The 18,929-nt window shown below is 39.7% G+C and overlaps 1 protein-coding gene across 5 annotated transcripts in view; it reads right to left on the bottom strand.

The window, feature by feature from the left end:
• The window catches only part of pds5a (PDS5 cohesin associated factor A), a 167,030-nt gene that overhangs the window by 84,630 nt on the left and 63,471 nt on the right, over positions 1-18,929 (bottom strand). For all 5 annotated transcript variants that reach the window (XM_073064807.1, XM_073064811.1, XM_073064809.1 and 2 more), the window contains exons 10-12: positions 13,549-13,643; positions 12,660-12,805; positions 608-759 (exon numbers count right to left, since the gene is read on the bottom strand). In XM_073064807.1, the coding sequence (XP_072920908.1) occupies positions 608-759; positions 12,660-12,805; positions 13,549-13,643 (393 nt within the window). The remainder of the gene's footprint in view (positions 1-607; positions 760-12,659; positions 12,806-13,548; positions 13,644-18,929) is intronic.

The raw sequence follows: 18,929 nt of genomic DNA, 5'->3' as shown, positions 1-18,929 counted from the left end.
TTTAATCAAATTGGAATAAATGGATTGAATTTATAACCCCAAAGCGAGCAGACTTTGGAGGACTCTCCTAATGATTTATACTGCTTTTCTCATCAACACAGTAATATTGCTATTGTAAGCACCCTTGGTTGGATCGTTTACTGTTTTTTTTGAAAATAGGGAATTAACACAAGTAAAGGAAAAGATTTGGGAAAGGGGAAAAATTAAATAAATAAGTACATAGGGATTCGATAATTATGTTTGGGGGTAGGAGCAAACATGAACGAGTTAGGATATAAAATCCTACAATGGTAGTTACATAGGGTTATATATAATATTTTGGACCAGAAGTAATGGTTCAGAAGAGATACATGGAAATTATTATTAATCCACTATTATTACTATTTTTCTAACAATTATTGTCATTTCTTAATCTAATAGGGTGGAATTACAACTGCACATAATTATCTATTTAAGTGCTTATTACTTTTTATATATCTCAATGTGTACTTATGAATGTATAAAAAATTATAGATTAAAATTAAATTTTTAAAAAAATTTAAAAAAATAAATTAGATCCCATGAACAGATGTTACTTTGCACTTCAAAAGTATGTAACTTCACCTACTTGTCATCAATGCTATTCTGGTAATAGATATGCAGCAGTTTATCTTTGATCCAATTCACTTTCTGAGCAGCCTCTTTTCCAGCCTCTGCATGAAGGCAATACTTTTTGTATAGCTGAGCCAAGCCCATCATTGCTTCTTTACGTACCCGCCACTTAAAATACAAAAGAGAAACAAAAACATCAGTTGAAATCATAGTATGAACGGTTTCTGCCTTTTCTTCAAATTGAGTCTAATTTTACCATTTCTGTCGAGGCAGATTGTATTTGTCTATTATTGTGACTTTGATCAGACCACATTTTAGGAGTAACTAATGCAGAAAACCAGGTAATTGCCAAAGGGTCAATAAACTTTTTCTTACACCTGCAAATTCCGCTGCAAAATCATGTAGTGCAACTAGGTTTATTGCTGTAATCTGCAGACTAAGTTAATAGTTTCATGGAAGAACTGTGAGAGATGGTGAAGTCACAATGAGGATATGTGCTTTCTTTTCCTTGGCCCTAATAGGCCTGATAGGAATTAAATCTGGCTCTTTTCAGAAAGTGAGCATCATAATGGGCTTATTATCAAATCAAAATTTGAGTGATTATGGCATCCAAGTACCGTAGATGTCGGATTAAAAGCCGCTACTTTTTTCCCATGCTTTGAACAGCATTGAACATAGCGGCTTATAATAAGGTGCGGCTAATATAAGGTTTTTTCCCATGCCGCCAAAAACATTTTGCCTCGTAACAGTAGACCAATAAAATTGATGAGTAGTTCACAGAGGTCCAATGAAATTGTACGATAAATCAAGCGCACTTCACAAATTATTGTAAATCAGCCATTTGTACTCACCCTCATCAACATGGAAAACCCTCGAAGAAAAGCGTATGATGCAGCTTTTAAGTTCAAGGCAATCAATCTGGCGGTTGAACAAGGAAATCGAGCTGCTGCGCGTAATCTTGGCATACATGAATCGATGGTGAGACGGTGGAGATTTAATTTGGGACTGCCGCTTCAGGTCAGGAATGGCTCACGTGATATTAGACAGCAGTACAAGGGAGGGAGGGAGCGAAACTGAGGATTCCGCTGCACTGAAACTGCTAGCGATTCAGTAAACAAAAAAACAGTAAAACTCGTGTGTGAATGGTATCGGGCCAATAAGGACACAAGTGTCCGATGTTACCAAATACCGGTAGGTATAACAAAGTTTAGCCTTACCAAAATATGTGTAGCGAGGGTTTGGTTTGGGGGAAAAAGGAGTATAAATAAGAGCAGAATGTAAGGGGAAGGCAAAACGCGTTTCTGCAATAAAGCCACGCTGCACTGTAATCCGGTGTGGTTGTCTCTCTTCCAAAACGAACACAGGCAGAATTTGAAGCCCAACACGTGTAATATCTTTCTGTGTAAATATCTCATATTACAAGCGGCCGAAAATCCGGTCCGCCGGAAATCCAGTGCGCCGGAAATCCGTTCCGCCGGAAATTCGGTGCGGCCTGTACATTTATAAAATAGATTTTATTTCTAAAATTAGAGCCAGCGGCTTTTAATCAGGTGCGCTTTGTAGTCCGGAATCTACGGTACATTGGTAAAACTGTAATCAATGGGAACAGAGGGAAAACTCTCCGTCAGCTGAAGTCATACCATACACAAAAGATGATGGTTGCAAGAGCTGCAGGCCAATCACCTCAGCCCTATGACACTGCAGTTGTTCTGAGCCCAACCATCTTCAGCTGCGTAATCAATAAATTTTGTTGCTGATGATTGCATAAAGTTTGGTTCCATTCACAATCTGTCAGAAAATGAAGCTTGCAGCAGCAAAACCTGAACAACAGTCGAGCATGGGCAAGCAACATTCATGTCAAGCAAGTGGCGGGCAATGACCATCTCAAGTAAGAGAGAACACAACCACTTATCCTTAAACAGTCAATGATGTTACCACAGCCAAGCCTCTCACCTTCCTACCTGACTGGCAGACCACAGTTTATGCGGCTTCAGAACTGTGTGCCAGATATGGCTAGAAGCAGCAGTGAGGCCCACAGGGACTATATTTGCTCCCTTCCTGTTTACCCTGTATACCTCGGCCTTTAGATACAACACTTAGTCATGTCATCTGTAGAAATTCTCTGATGACTCAGCAATAGTTGGGTGTATAAAGGGAGGACGGGAGGATGAATTCAGGACCCTGGTGGAGGACTTTGTCAAATGGTGCAAGCTGAATCATCTGCAGCTCAACATCAGTAAGACAAAGGAGATGATGATGGACTTTAGGAAGACTAAGGCTGTACTGCTCCCTGTTACTATTGATGATGAGGACATGGATGTGGTGAGGATTTACAAATACCTGGGGGTGCACCTGAATGACAGACTTGAGTGGAGCACTAACACAGAGGCTGTGTACAAGAAGGCCATACTCGCCTTACTTCCTGAGGAAACTGAGATCCTTTGGTGTATGCAGGCCTCTCCTTTACATGTTCTACCAGTCTTTTGTCACCAGTACAATCTTCTATGTGGTACTGTGCTGGGGGAATGGTGATGCCAACAGGCTCAATAAACTGATTGGAAAGGCTGTCTCTGTTATAGGAGTCAAATTGGACATACTGGATGCTGTGGTAAAACAAAGGACCTTACAGAAAACCCTGTCAATTCTGGACAATGTTTCTCACCCTCTGCATGCCACCTAGGCTGAACAGAGGAGCACTTTTAGTAATACACTAAGACAACTATGCTGCTCTAAAGAGCACTATATTCTTACCCTGTTAGAGCGTCTGAGGTAAATTACTTTTTATGTGAAAGTGATGACCCCCTCCTATAAAACAGTTTGAGGTAAATTATTTTTTTTATTGTTTCTTACTTTTCTTCTAATATTTATATATCTGCACATTTGTAATGCTACTCTGACACTAATTTCCTTTGGGATCAATAAAGTATCCATCAACATTAGGAGTCACCACCAACCAGAAAGTTAACTGTATCAGCCACAGTACATATGGCAACAAGAGCAGGACAGAAGTTGTGTGCCATGTGATGCGTGCCTTATCCATGGATTTCCTTTTCCACACCTACCAGGGAGTCAGAGATCTGATGGAATACTTACTCACCAAGCATTAGTGAAGCCCAAGTTCTATTTAAAACTTTGCTTTACATTCAAATAATTTTCCATCAGAGAACTACTACTCAGCAGAAAAACATTTAAATACACTTCATAAAAGAAAAGACTATTTGACTATTTGGGCAACAATACTTTTATTTCTTGCTAGCAAGCTGTGGGAAATTTTTTACTGAAATGTTTCTGTCGAACGTGAGGGTTTAATTCCATTCCCAAGCACCAATGTATATATTCACTGAGCCCCACGCAAGTAAGATTACATTTATACAAATAAAGCAGATGACAAACTGTAGACACTTAACTGTAGCACAGCAATATTTTCCTTGAGCTATCATAATGTAGCATTACATTTGTATAGTATAACCTGCAGTCACTATGAGGTAAATTGAGAATGACTGAGTTTCACTCTACAACACACAGGTTTGTAATAATGGCAATGTAACAATTTACAGAAAGATTAGCACAAAAGTTTTCCAACCAAGAGTTAGTTGGTTTAGAGAAACGATAAATGAGACTACAGATCACCATGTATTCAACATGTACACAGAAATGTGACAAAATGAGAAACAGAAAAACTTTAAAACTAGATCACACATTTTACGCACCACAGTTCCTGAGGAAACATTAAGTTGCTTCGAAGAAGAGAGTGGTTAAAAGAAGCAAGCAGGAGCAGTTGGCAAATTAGTGTGCCAACTAACAATGTCCTAAGGAGACATTGGATTGTGCATAATTAGGCACTTGGCAAGATCCAATTAAAAAGAAGTTAAGTTTAAGTGGAATGGACATTGTGAGTGGGGAGTTGAGGCTCTGACTCATCATCACTTAGGCGAGCAGAGGCACAGCCTGAAGGTAGATTTTTTAAAAAATATTCTTTCTTTCTTTCTTATTGCACATTTAGAGCAGTGGGGATGCCATACAAGATAATGGAATGCTCGTCTTGCAGAATGTGCGAAGGCAGGGAGACCTCCAGGAAGTGAGAAATGCATTCAGCTGCAGTTTCTGACAGACTGTGAGGAGTTGGAGCTGAAACTGGATGAACTTCAGATCATTCAGGAGGTTGAAGGATTGATAGACAGGACATACAGAAAGGTAGTTACGCTCAAGATGTAGGATACAGGTAACTGGAACACTGAGAGGAGGGAAGGGATAGGTAGCCAGTGCAGAGAACCCCTGTGGTTGTTCCCCTCAACAATTGCTTGGATACCATTGGGGAAGTAGGATAACCTAACAGAGGAAAACCACAGCGGTCAGGTCTCTGGCACGGAGTCTGGCTCTGTGGCACAGCTGGAAGGGGGTGGGTGGGGGGAGAGAGAGAGAGGGAGAGGGAGGGGAGAGAGAGAGAGAGCGGGGGGTGAGCTGTAATGATAGGGAAGTTAATTGGTTTAGGGGAACAGAAAGGAGGTTCTGTGAATTAGAATAAGTTTTCTGCATAGCACATTGCCTCCTGGGTGTCAGCATCAGTGACTTCTTGGATTGTCCACAGCATTCTTAAGTAGGAGAGTGAGCAGCCAGGACCACGATCCACATCAGTACCTATCACCTGGGTAGGTGATGAGGTCCTGCAAAGCGAGTTCAGGGAATTAGCTGCAAAGTTAAAGAACAGAATCTCCAGAGTTGAGCCACATCCCGGTGAGGCCAGAAATAGGAAGGTGGTATAGTTTAACATGTGGCCTAGGAGATGGTGCAGAAAGGAGGGCTCCAGATTTTTGCATCATTGGGCTCCCTTCACGGGGAGGGTGGGACTTGTATCCGAACTGGAGGGGTACTAATATTCTAACAGGAAAATTTGCTATTTCTGCACAGGGGTGTGTAAACTAGAGTTGCAGGGTTAGCAGAGTTAACCAGAGCGCCAGAACAAATAATAGAGTGGTTGTGGAGAATGTTGTTGTTAAGCCTACAGGAATCAAAAGGATGGCCATAGTAGAACTAATGTTCTGAGCTGCATGTATGTAATGCAAGGTGGATGAGCTTATGTCATGGGTCAGTATGGGGAATTATAACATTGTAGCCATTAGTGACACTTGGTTGCAGAATGGGCAGAACTGGCAGCTCAAAGTTCTAGGGTTCCATTATAGACATGATAGAGCAGGAGGGATTAATGGGGAAAGGATGGTATTACCTGTCAGGGAAAATGTCACGACAGTGTTCATACAGGACACATTGGAGAGCTTGTCCAGTGAGGCTTTATGGGTAGAACTGAGGAATAAGAAAAGTATGACCACGTTTATAGGATTATATTATAGACCACCCAACAGTCCATGGAATTGAGAGAGCAAATTTGCAAAGAGATCACTGACTGTTGCAAGAAACTTAAGGATGTGATAGATGGTTATTTTAACTTTCCACATATTGACTGGGGCTCCCATACTGTAAAAGGGCTAGATGGGTAAGAGTTTGTCATGTGTCTAGGAAAGTTTCCTTAATCAGTACAAGAAGTTTCAACTAGAGCGAGTGTCTCTGCCCTGTCTCGTTTCTATTAGGGAATGAGACAGGGCAGGTGACAGAAATTTGTTTAGGGGAACACTTTGGATCTAGTGATCATAATGCCATTAGCTTCAAGGTATTTATAGAAAAGTATAGGTCTTTTACTTGGGTTGTGATTCTAAATTAGAGAAAGGGCAATTTTGATTATATCAGAAAGGATCTGGCAAGTGTGGACTGGGGCAGGCTGTTTTCTGGCAAAGGTGTACTTGGTAAGTGGAGGACTTCAAATTTTGAGATTAAGAGTTTATACATTCCTGTTAGAATAAAAGGCAAGGATATCAGGTTACGGGAATCTTGGTTTTTGATAGATACTGAGGCCCTGGTTAATAACAAGACAATGTGCATAGCAAGTATTGGCAGGTAAGGACAAATGAGGTACTTGCAGAGTGTAAGCTTTTTGCACATGGGCCTTCATAAATCAATGCACTGAGTACAGGAGTTGGGATTGTTGGTCATGAATTAAAATGTGGAAGGAAACATGTAACTCTAATGGGTCAAGGACAGTGGAAGTAGACAATTCAGATGTCTTTGCTCTTGCTATGTGCTGCCATTTTGTGAAGTTGCTCTGTAAACTTCATTTTGTGAACTATTTGATAAAATGATTCTTGCTCCGAGATAACTTAATCAGACCAAATGAATGTGGACACAAGAGTGTCTGCTATTGATCTGCTAAACCTGAGATCATTCTCAGATAGTCGGTTTATTGAGTACAACGGCAGATTTGCAGAATTAATATTGTTTTCTCTGCCCAGTGTCTGGGTGATCCAGTTTGACTGGTTTGAATCAAAGTTGAACAGAACAAAAGAAATCATCTAAGGCACGAAGTTGTGTAGCCCTTGGACTACATCCAATGGGAATTTAACACAGGTCGGTCCGATGACCTCAAGCCAATGAGATTGAAACCAAACATTTCAACTGACAATGAAAGAGTATATGAATGAAGGACTTCAAATACAAAGCAGCGAGAACTCCAAAGACCAACTAAGGCAAGGAAGAACCCCAGACTCCAGAGGGGAACACAAGGGGAAGCCTTTTCACTAAGAGGATGGTAAGAGTGTGCAATGAGCTACCATCGCAGGCAGTGCATGTGGGCTTGATTTCAGCATTTAACAGAAATTTGGATAGGTACATGGATGGGAGGGGTATGGAAGACTATGGTCGAGGTGCAGGTTGATGGGACTGGGTAGTTTAATGGCTTGGCACAGACTAGGTACACCAAAGGGCTTGCTTCTGTGCTGTAGTGTTCTATGACTTTATGAAATCAACACCAAAGGGCTTGCTTCTGTGCTGTAGTGTTCTATGACTTTATGAAATCAAAAGCTGAGAAGCACAAGATAGTTTATAAAAACCTCAATTCCCCTATCAATTTTTCTTAAGAATTATTTGTTTATAAAGTATAGATGTCATTGGCAATGTCAGCTTTTACAGTCCATCTTGAATTGCCTCAGAACTGAGGAGTAAAGAGTCAATTACATTTGTGGGTCTGAACAGCCGTGCATGTCAGACGATGGGAGATCGGCAGATTTCCTCCCCTGAAGACCAACAGTGAACCAGTTACTTTTTTCTTTTGAAATAAAAATCTGGTTATGTCATACTGTAGTTCTAAAACTGAGACCAGCTGTTTGTAAAATTCCAGATGTATTTAATTTACTTGAATTTAAATTCAAAGCTGTCATAATGGAATATGAGAATGATCCAGAATTCACACAGCCAGTCTAATAAATTAACCATTATACTGCCATGATAAGGATCTACTAGTTTACTAAACCTACTAGTTTCCCTGAGACAACATTTTTAAACCATACAACCCTAGAGTATTGCAGAGTGTCAGACTCCCAGCATATTTGATGTGTAAATTGATCTGGAATTTTGCAAATAATTGCATGATAACACACAAAATGTTGGAGGAACGAACTCAAGCAGGTCAGGTAGCATCTATAGAAATGAATAGATGGTTAATATTTCAGGCCAAGACCTCTCATCAGGACTGAGAAGGAAGAGGGAAGATGCCAGAATAAAAAGGTGGGGGGAGGGGAAGGAGGCTAGATGGAATGTGATAGCTGAAGCCAGGTGGGTGAGGGAAAGGTAAAAGGTAGGAGGAGGAGGAATCTGATAGGAAAGGAGAGTCGACCACAGGAGAAAGGGAAGGAGGACGGGATCCAGGGGAAGTAACAGGCAGGTGAAAAGAGGTAAAAGTTAGAGTGTGGAGGGGAATTTGTTTATCGGAAGGAGAAATCGCTATTCACGCAGAGGTATAGTCGAGATAAACGTGGGAATCAGTAGGTCTATAAAAGATGTTGGCTGACAGTTTTTCTCCAGAGATGGAGGCAGAAAGATCAAGAAAGTGGAGGGAGGTATCAGAGATGGACCAAGTAAATTTAAGGGCAGGGTGGAAGTCAGAGGCAAAGTTGATAAAATTGACAACCTCGGTACGGGTGCATGAAGCACTGCCAATGTAGGGGAGGAAAAGTTGGGAGCATTATCAGGGAAGGCTTTCAAACATGGGCTGTTCTATGTAGTTGGGATAGACTTAGTGCCTGATAAGTTAGCTTCCATGTTGTGTAGCTCAATGACTCCAATGACACCCAAAGGACTTTGGAATTCTCTACCCCAAAGTGTTTTGGATGTGGAGTCTGGGTATCTTAAAGGCTGATAGCGCGGGGGGGCGGGGGGGGTTGAAATGTTAACACAGTGAAACAAATGCAAAGCTGAGGACACAATTAGACGTGATCTTATTGAATGCTGGGACGGGGCTTGAGGGGCTAACTGACCTACTCTTGCACATGATTCTTACATATCTAACAGCAATTACTAGCTCTTGACATTATAAGAAATAAGCAAAACTTGGAAATATGTTATAGGTTGCCGAAGATTTGAAAGGGCTTATTAAAATTAAGCATATTATTGAGTTTAAGAAGCTGTTGAAGGATTAGTTCAGCCAAGGATTTTCACAGAATGCTGGCAGCAGTATAGCATAGATCCCAGCTACACTGGAAAGTAAATCGTCATAAAGTATGCTGTTACAATGACTTCATCTTTGTAGAGTGGGGAGAGAGAGGACATCAATAATGAGAAATCATATTTTAAGTGCAATAAGTAAAAAGGAAAAAATCAAATATGTGGAGTAATTAAAATGGGAGAAATTAATGTGAGTAAAATACCTGCAGTACAGAACTGAAGATCCAAAATAAGCATTTTTCATTCAAGCCACCATAAAAAATACAAGGAACAAGTGTAAAAGAAACTAACTCCAAATTCGACTTGAAGGCTACAACTTGGTAAATGTTACCGAGATTTGATTGCAAGATAATCAGGACAAAGGATTAAATAAGAGATACATCAGCTATATAGACTATAAAGGATAAAATCAAGAAATAGAGAACAATTTTGAACTATAAAGTTGCAAATTGTCTCTTTGTAAAAAGCTTTTGTTTTAGAAATCACAGATTAGAGAATATTTAGTAAAAGCAGATCTTTTTAATTGGAAACAAGCTAATTTGTTTCTGACTAAAAATAAGTGAATTTCTGGGAATGTGATTGAGTGATTTCCACAGTAACACATACATTGCAAGACAAGGTTTGTGAACTTTTTGTAGTTACCTTGCTCTCTGTATTAATTATTCATAAAATGTGGCCTGATCTTCATCCAAAAGTCATAACAGACAAACACAGTCTGCCTAAATAACACACAAACTTCATCTCATCAATACCGAGTACACCATTTAAACAAGTCATAGGCTAGCTGCAAAAAAGTATCTGAACCTCAGGGTAATGCCTTCTACAAAACCTCATTGGAACCTGTCAAATGATGAAAGACCTTGATAGAGTGGATGTGCAAAGGATATTTCCTACAGTGGGAGAGTCTAAGATCAGAAGACACAGCCTCAAAATAGAGGGGTGTCCTTTTAGAATGGAGATGAGGAGGAATTTCTTTAGACAGATAGTGGTGAATCTGTGGAATTATTTGCCACAGGCAGCTGTGCAGGCCAAATCTTTTTGTATTTTTAAGGCAGAGATTGATAAGATTCTTGCAAACAACACACACAAAATGCTGGAGGAACTCAGCAAGCCAGGCAGCATCTATGGAAAAGAGTATAGTCGACATTTGGGGCTGAGACCCTTCATCAAGACTGAAGAGAAAAAGATGAGGAAGACCAGTCAGCATTAGAAGGTTGGGGGGGGGGAGAAGAAGAAACGCAAGGTGAGCTGGGAAGTTGTTTGGTGAAACAGTTACAGGGTTGGAGAAGAGGGAATCTGATAGGAGAGGGGGAGGAGGAGGGGAAGATATGCTTGGAGGTGGGATCACTTCAGAGATGGTGGTAGTTACGGAGAATTATGTGCTGGACTTGGAGGCTGGTGGGCTGGTAGGTGAGGACAAGAAGAATCCTATCCCTGTAGCGGGAGGATGGTGCGAGAGCAGACATGCGTGAAATGGAAGAGATGTGGTTGAAGTCAGCATTAACAGTGGAGGAAGAAAAGCCCCTTTCTTTGAAAAAGGAGGACATCTCCTTCATTCTAGAATGAAAAGCCTCCTCCTGAGAGCAGATGCGGTAGAGACAAAGATCTGAGAGAAGGGGATGGCATTTTAGATTTTTGATTGGTCAAGGCATGTTGAAATGGTGGAGCAGACTTGATGGACCACAAGGCCTATTGCTACTCCTATATCTTATGGTCTTAAAAGCTATTTGGAGTCAGGCGGTCCAATCAATGAGAAAATACTGAAGGTTTGGTTATAGTGGTGCCCTGCCCTATCTGTTATTGACAGAGCCTTCTTCTCAAGAAAGATCTGCTTATGTGCACCATGCCTGGATCAAAACAACTTTCAGAGGACCTCAGAAGTATTGGAGAAATGCATGAAGCTGAAAATGGCTACAAAAACATTTCTAAAGGCCTGAATGTTCATCAGTCAACAGTAAGAGAAATTGTCTATAAATGAAGGAAATTCAGTACTGTTGCTACTCTCCCTAGGAGTGGGTCCCCTGCAAAGATCACCTCAAGAGCACAATGTGCAATGATGAAGGAGGTGAAAAAGAACACAATGGTAACAGCAAAGTACCTGCAGAAACCTCTAGCACTTCCTAAAGTCTCTGTTCATGTGTCCACTACAAGAAAAACACTGAACAAAAATGGTGTGCATGAAAGACCACCAGGAAGCAAACCATTACTCTCCCAAAAAAAAAGTTGTTGCATGTCTCTAGTTTGTAAATGTCCACCTGGATGTTCCACAATGCATCTGGGACAATGTTCTGTGGACAAATGAGACAAAAGTTGAACTTTTTGGCAGAAATGCACATCGCTATGTTTGGAGGGAAAAGGGCATTGTACCACCAACACCAAAATGTCATCCTAACCGTCAAGCATGGTGGAAGAAACATCATGGTTTGGGGCTGCTTTGCTGTCTCAGGGCCTAGACAGCTTGCAATTGTTGAGGGAACTATGAGTTCAAAATTTTATCATGACATTCTACAGGAGAATGTCAGAGTAGTGGTCTGTCACCTGAGGTTTAATAGAAGTTGGATAATGTTCAAGACAATGATCCGAAACACAAGAGTAAATCAACAATAGAATGGTTTAAAACAAAGAAAATTCATGTTCTGGAATGGCCAAATCTTAACCCAATTGAGATGCTGAAGTTCATGCAAAGCATCCCAGAAATAGTTTTGTATGGAGGAATGGTCTAAAATTCCTCCTTGCTGTTGTGCAAGTCTGATCAGCAGCTTCAGGAAACATTTAGTGGAGGTTATTGCTGCTGAAGGAGATTCCACTCATTAAATAGAAAGGCTCACATACTTTTTCTAACCTGGACTGTGAATGATTAAACTAAGTGTTAAATAGAAACCTGAAAAGTACCAGTTTGTGTTATTAGTTTAGGTAAATTGTGTTTGTCTATTATTGTGACTTAGGTGAAGATCAGGCCATATTTTTATGAGTAAGTAATGTGGAAACCTAGGTAACTGTAAAGGGCTCAAACTTTATTTTGCAACTGTACCTAAAACAACATAGTGCCAAATGGCATTAGATTTTGAAAGGATGACTGAACCAGGATTTAGTTAATAATCTAACAGAGTCCCTGATAGCACCACTGAAACGGCAGAAAGCCAAGTATAAAAATAAATCAGACAGGTAACAAAGGCAAAGTGGTTTTTATGGATTTCAATACAATGAAACAGGTGAAATAAATAAGGCTTGTCATGGAAATTGGGTTTTCAAGTACGTCAGAGTTAAGATACTTTTTAAGATCAGTAACACTAAGTTTGATACAATGATTTTCAGGTATTAATTTATTTGTAAGCTACACATTATTTATTTCAGAAGTAATTGTACTTTTCCTGCTATCTAATTTGTTATGAAGTGCCTATATTGCCATACTGTGGTCTTAGATTGGAAGTAAATATCTGTGCTGTAAAACAAAGAAATAGCATATTCCATTTTTGTAATGATAAATAAGGACCAGTAAGTTTGAAATCTCAAAACCTTACCCTTTTGTCTAGTGTTCTCTCCCTCACAAACCCGAGCAGCTGGTCATTCACTAGTGACAAATCTTTCTTTCCTGCTGTAATTATTGTAACAATGACATCATGCCGAATTGCCTCTTCTGGATCATGTGATCGAACCTTCAAGTATTCTATTAAAAATGATTCATTTAGAATATAAAATTGTTGATTCAGGATTAGCACACCTATTTTTTTTAAAAAATAAATACAGTTTATAATTTGCTAACCTTCATCTTAAACTCATAACCATTTCAAGATAATTAATAGTTCTGCAAAGCGAATGAATGTTAGACATTTGACATGGCTTTCACATTAGTCAGACACACATTGTGTACCCAACATTAAAAAAATTCACAGATTTATAAAGTTTCTTTCTGCTTGTAACAATGAAACCAATCATAACACAAATATTTGGAATTTCCCCAGCAATAAGAAAGAACATTAATATAGTTCCTTTGATACACTATGGCTTTGCACAAAGCAAGCTTTTAATTACTATCCCTAATTTTATTTGCAGAATTGTCATGAAAATTATAAATTCAAGAATGCTTTGAAAACTGCACATGTATCGGAATAAGTACTTATGAACAATCCATTCCATACAGTCAGATTCCATATAACCAATACATCACTTAGCATCCACTACAAGGGTTAACTTCGAAGAATTGGCCAAAACAATTAACAGAAAAATCTGATAGCAGAGAATTACATTGAAGTTACCATGTCTGACCTGTCAGCTTCTGCATTTTTTTTTTAGTTTCTCTGCTATATATTCAATTTAGCCTTGAAAATTTAACTTTTGCCTCAAATACTTTGGAACAAAACTGAACATATTTCAATATAAAGAGGTATTTTTGTAATAAACACACCTCACCTGTAAGATCTTTGGCTAAATCTGGATGATTCATTAAACAATGACTTGCAAACTTCACACATTCCAGTCTCACAGGAACATGAATGTCATTAAATCTATTAAAAAGTCATAAGATAATTGATATTTCATGATTTAACAATACATTCTAGCACTAGTAATACATTAAAGCCTTGATTTTACACTAAGTTTTGAAAACAAAAGCTCTCACAAAGTGTAAATGCGTATTAATTTCCTAATTTAAAGCAACAAGTGGTTGAATTTCCACTTCTCTTACATGCATTGAATCTCTACTTCACTTGCAGTTTCCAATATTGACTATTAACCTATATTGTTAAACAAACTTCCAGGCTGTTTGCACCAACTATTCTTAAACTGTAGAGATTCCTGCTTCCCTGTCCTTATCGTACCCAATTATTTTCAGCACGTATTCACACAATATGCACATCACTGGAAAGACTTCTATTTGTTTTCCATTCTAAATTGCTCCTGGCTGAGGAGGTAGTTGATTATCTGGTGGTCTGGAGTCACCTAAAAACCAGATTGAATAAAGACTCTATTTATGTATGATTTGTTTGTTTTCAGGATAAGGGCATGGCCAGCATTCCAAAAACCCATTCCAAATTGCCTTTGAGAAAATGGATGTGAGCAACTTCTTGAACCTCTGCTGACCATCCAGTGATGTGAACCCTACAAAACTGCTAAGCAGAGTGTTCCAGCATTTAGACTAAGTGAACCAGATATATACATTTCCAAATCAGGGAAGCAGGTGAGTTGTATAGTGTTATTTCCACACATCTGCTGCCTTTGTTCTACTTGGTGGCAGCAGTTGCCGGTTTGGAAGAAGCTGTTAGAATAGCTAAGTAACTACAGTGCATTTTATAAATAGTGCACACGGGAGCCAATATGTGACCAGGTTGAGGGAAATGTGCATTTAACATAGAACATAGAATAGTACAGCACATTTCAGGCCCTTCGGCCCATAATGTTGTGCCGACCCTCAAACCCTGCCTCCCATATAACCCCCCACCTTAAATTCCTCCATATACCTGTCTAGTAGTCTCTTAAACTTCACTAGTGTATCTGCCTTCACCACTGACTCAGGCAGTGCATTCCACGCACGAACCACTCTCTGAGTGAAAAACCTTCCTCTAATATCCCCCTTGAACTTTCCTCCCCTTACCTTAAAGCCATGTTCTCTTGTACTGAGCAGTGGTGCCCTGGGGAAGAGGTGCTGGCTGTCCACTCTGTCTATTCCTCTTAATATCCTGTACACCTCTATCATGTCTCCTCTCATCCTCCTTCTCTCCAATGAGTAAAGCCCTAGCTCCCTTAATCTCTGATCATAATCCATACTCTCTAAACCAGGCAACATCTGGTAAATCTCCTCTGTCCCTTTTCCAATGCCTCCACATCCTTCCTATACTGAGGCGACCAGAACTGGACACAGTACTCCAAGTGTGGCCTAACTAGAGTTTTATAGAGCTGCATCATTACATTGTGTCTCTTAAACTCTATCCCTCGACTTATGAAAGCTAACACTCCATAAGCTTTCTTAACTACCCTATCTACCTGTGAGGCAACTTTCAGGGATCTGTGGACATGTACCCCCAGATCCCTCTGCTCCTCCATACTCCCAAGTATCCTGCCATTTACTTTGTACTCTGCCTTGGAGTTTGTCCTTCTGAAGTGTACCACCTCACACTTCTCCGGGTTGAACTCCATCCGCCACTTCTCAGCCCACTTCTGCATCCTATCAATGTCTCTCTGCAATCTTCAACAATCCTCTACACTATCTACAACACCACCAACCTTTGTGTCGTCTACAAACTTGCCAACCCACCCTTCTACCCCCACATCCAGGTCGTTAATAAAAATCACAAAAAGTAGAGGTCCCAGAACAGATCCTTGTGGGACACCACTAGTCACAACCCTCCAATCTGAATGTACTCCCTCCACCACAACCCTCTGCCTTCTGCAGGCAAGCCAATTCTGAAACCACCTGGCCAAACTTCCCTGGATCCCATCCCATAGATTTTAGGGCAATACTTGTTTAGTAGCAATTACTTGTTTAATGGGGTATTAGTCAAACAAGCTGCTTTGCCCTAAAATCTAGATATTTGAACATCTTGAGGTGTGTTGGAGCTACATTCATCCAGACAGATAGGAGTATGCTATCACATTCCTTGCAGATGATGGAAAGTCTTGGGGTGTCAGATGGTGAAAGACGTACTCCAAGATATCCAGGCTTTGACCAGTTCCGGTAGCCATAGTATTTTGCAACTTGTACTTTAGTTCCTGGTCAACAGAAACTGTCAGCATGTTGATGGTAGGGTCTCAAGAATAACAAGGTCACTGAATGTCAAGGTTAGGATCTCTCTTTTTGGAATTGGACACTGCCTGGCACTTTTGTGGTGCAAATGTTACTTATACTGCCGGTATGGACTGGCTCACATGCTAAAGAGTCATAAATAGACACTGCCAAAGATGGCAGGGGGTAGGACACTGCCCTAAGGAACTCCTGTGCTGATGTCCTATAATTAAGGTGAATGATTTATCTTACAGCTACATCTATAGAGTTATACAGTCAGAGTACTGCAGCACACAAAAAGGTCCTTCGGCCCATCTCATTCATGGCAAACTATTTACATGCTTAGTCCCATCAACCTGAACCTGGACTCAGCCTTCCATACTCCTCCCATCCATATACCCCATCCAAATTTCTCTTAAACGTTGAAATTCAACCCGCATCTACCACCTCCACCACCCTCTCAGTGAAGAAATTCCCCCTTATGTTCCCTCCAAATATTTCACCCTTAGCTCATGACCTCTGTCGAAAAAGCCTGCTAGTATTTACCATATCTATTCTCCTCATTTTGGATACCTCTATCAAATCTCCTCTCATTCTTTTATGCTGTTGGGAATAATATCCTAACCTATTTAACCTTTACCTATAACTCAGGCCCTCAAGTCCTGGTAACATCCTTGAAAATTTTCTCTGCACTCTTTCAATCTTATTGACATCTTTCCTGCAGGTAGGTGACCCAAATCTGCACACAGTACTCCAAATTAGGCCTCACCAAATCTTATTCAACTTCAATGTAACATCCCAACTCCTGTACTCAGTACTTTAATTTATGAAGGTCAATGCGTCAAGAGGTTTCTTTATGAGCCTATCTACTTGGGAATTATGGATCTGTATTTCCAGATCCCTCTATTCTACTGCACTCCTCAGTGCCCTACCACAGGGCACTGCAGTTACCTATGGGTAACTTATCTTCCACAGTGAGGTATGATTCCAAATGTTTAAAGCCTGCTCGATTTAGTTTTACTGGAGTTCAAATACGCCTTTCTACCATTGTCAGCCAATCTTCTTCATCTTTGGAATTCAGCCCTTCAGTCTGTGTTTGGACAAAGGCTTTGATGAAGTCTGGAAGAGAATGACCAAAGCAAAACCCAAACTGGACACTGATAAACAAGGTGAGGGTGAATAAATGTTATTCAATAGTATGTTGCTGGCATCTTCAACCACTTAGCTGACAGATGAGGGGATTGATTGGGGTGTAATTTACTGGATTGTATTTCACTCATTTTTGTGTACAGGACATACCTGGGCAATCTTCCACACAATGATAAAAGAGGATTTTTTTTTTTTAAGAGTCTGCTCTTCCCATTAGATATTTAATTGTCAATTATTCATAAGCAGATGTAGAACTACAGAGCTTCAGTTTGATCCAACACTTAGCTTTGTCTGTTGATTATATTCTGCTCAGCACAATGTTTTTTTAAGGTACTTTGCAAGATTAGCTGGGGTTGAAATGCACTTGCTGTCCACAAATTTGATGTCTAGGTTAATGTGAGATGATCTGTTCAGTTTAATTCCTTCTCTATATGAACTAAGCAGTAATTTTATTGACTTACTGTGTCATTCCAATAGATATCTGAAAGTCAACCACATGAAGTGAATCTGGAGTCATACAGTCTTACCAGATTACAGGAGATTTTCTCCTCCCTTGGAGGACATCAATGAATACAGGAGTCTTCATGAAAATTCTGGGCATTATTAAGACTAGATACCCCAACTGTGAGGTTTCTGACTACTAATGAATTCAAATTTCACATTGTCATGGTGGGATTTGAACTCTGATCTCAAAAGCAAACATCCACAGCCCAGATTGTTAGAATAGTAACAACTGCTATACGATATGGCATCATCTTCAATTATTTTGAACTTTTCTCTGATTCTTGAGCACACTAATATCAATTCTCCCATATGATTATATTAAAGTTCATTTTATTTCTTTGGATATAGTTTTTTGTTTTACATTGCCATCATCCCCCGGTTCTCTGCCTTTTACATTCATTTGCACAATTTCACTTAGTACAACTGGCGTAGCAGGTCATATATTATCAATAAAGCTGAGAAACCAGTCAGCACATTCAATTTGAACTAGAATCAGATAATTTTTAATGACAAGGACAGAAGGATCCATGTAGACATTTATTAAGAAAAAGATCTAGCACAAGTTTTAATTAGAAGTAAGCCAGACAGGAACTGTGAAGAGAATCAAAGTTAACATTTCACACTTCAGGTCAATGACCTTACAGCAGAGCTAGTAGGGTGAAAAAAAAAGTGTACTTTAAGTTGCAGAAAAGGGAGAGATGGAGAAAACAATGGAAATGTCAATATCAGGATAGAGACCAAGATCGTCTAGGTTTTATAAATGACGTTGATGCCATTTATGATGATCGTTTGAGAAAGAAAATAAACGCTGCAACTGTGAGATCATTTGTGGGGAGAGAAAAACAGACTGGTTGAACACTTAATCAAAACTGGCTGGTTCTGATGCCAGCAGAACAGGCTGATAATTTAGAATTCCAAAGTGACATATAAAGGTCCAAGAGCTAAAATGCATCTAGAATAAGGAATAAGTTGTATTTCTCAATCTGGAAGCTTGCCACAACATTATCATCAAACCAACTGACAAGGGTGGTGCTTGTGTAATTTAGAGAACTGACTGCAAATGCAAATACCTTGCAAATGCTGACTGTCAAAATCCAGACACCTTCTCTTACCTCCTTATGGGCCATGACATATCAATTCGATATCTAGCTAACATCTACCAGGCAGTCACTGACTTCATCTTCTGAACTTCTGTAGATTTTGGAACAGCTTATTCATACTGGTTAGTAGCAAATATAAACTTATGGTTAAAAATAAGGATGGAGTGTGCAAACAGAAAACTATAGACCAGTTAACTGAATATTAGTAGTCAGGAAAACAAAAGGGTCCACTTTAAGTGATGTAATATAGGACGGCTAGAAGACAACAAGTTCAGGCAAAGTCAACATGGATTTATGAAATGGAATTTTAATTTGATGAA

The sequence above is a fragment of the Hemitrygon akajei genome, chromosome 13, assembly GCF_048418815.1.
Source record: "Hemitrygon akajei chromosome 13, sHemAka1.3, whole genome shotgun sequence".
Lineage (NCBI taxonomy): Eukaryota > Metazoa > Chordata > Chondrichthyes > Myliobatiformes > Dasyatidae > Hemitrygon > Hemitrygon akajei.
Note: the sequence above shows the minus strand (reverse complement) of the source record. Positions and strands in the feature narration are given on the sequence as shown.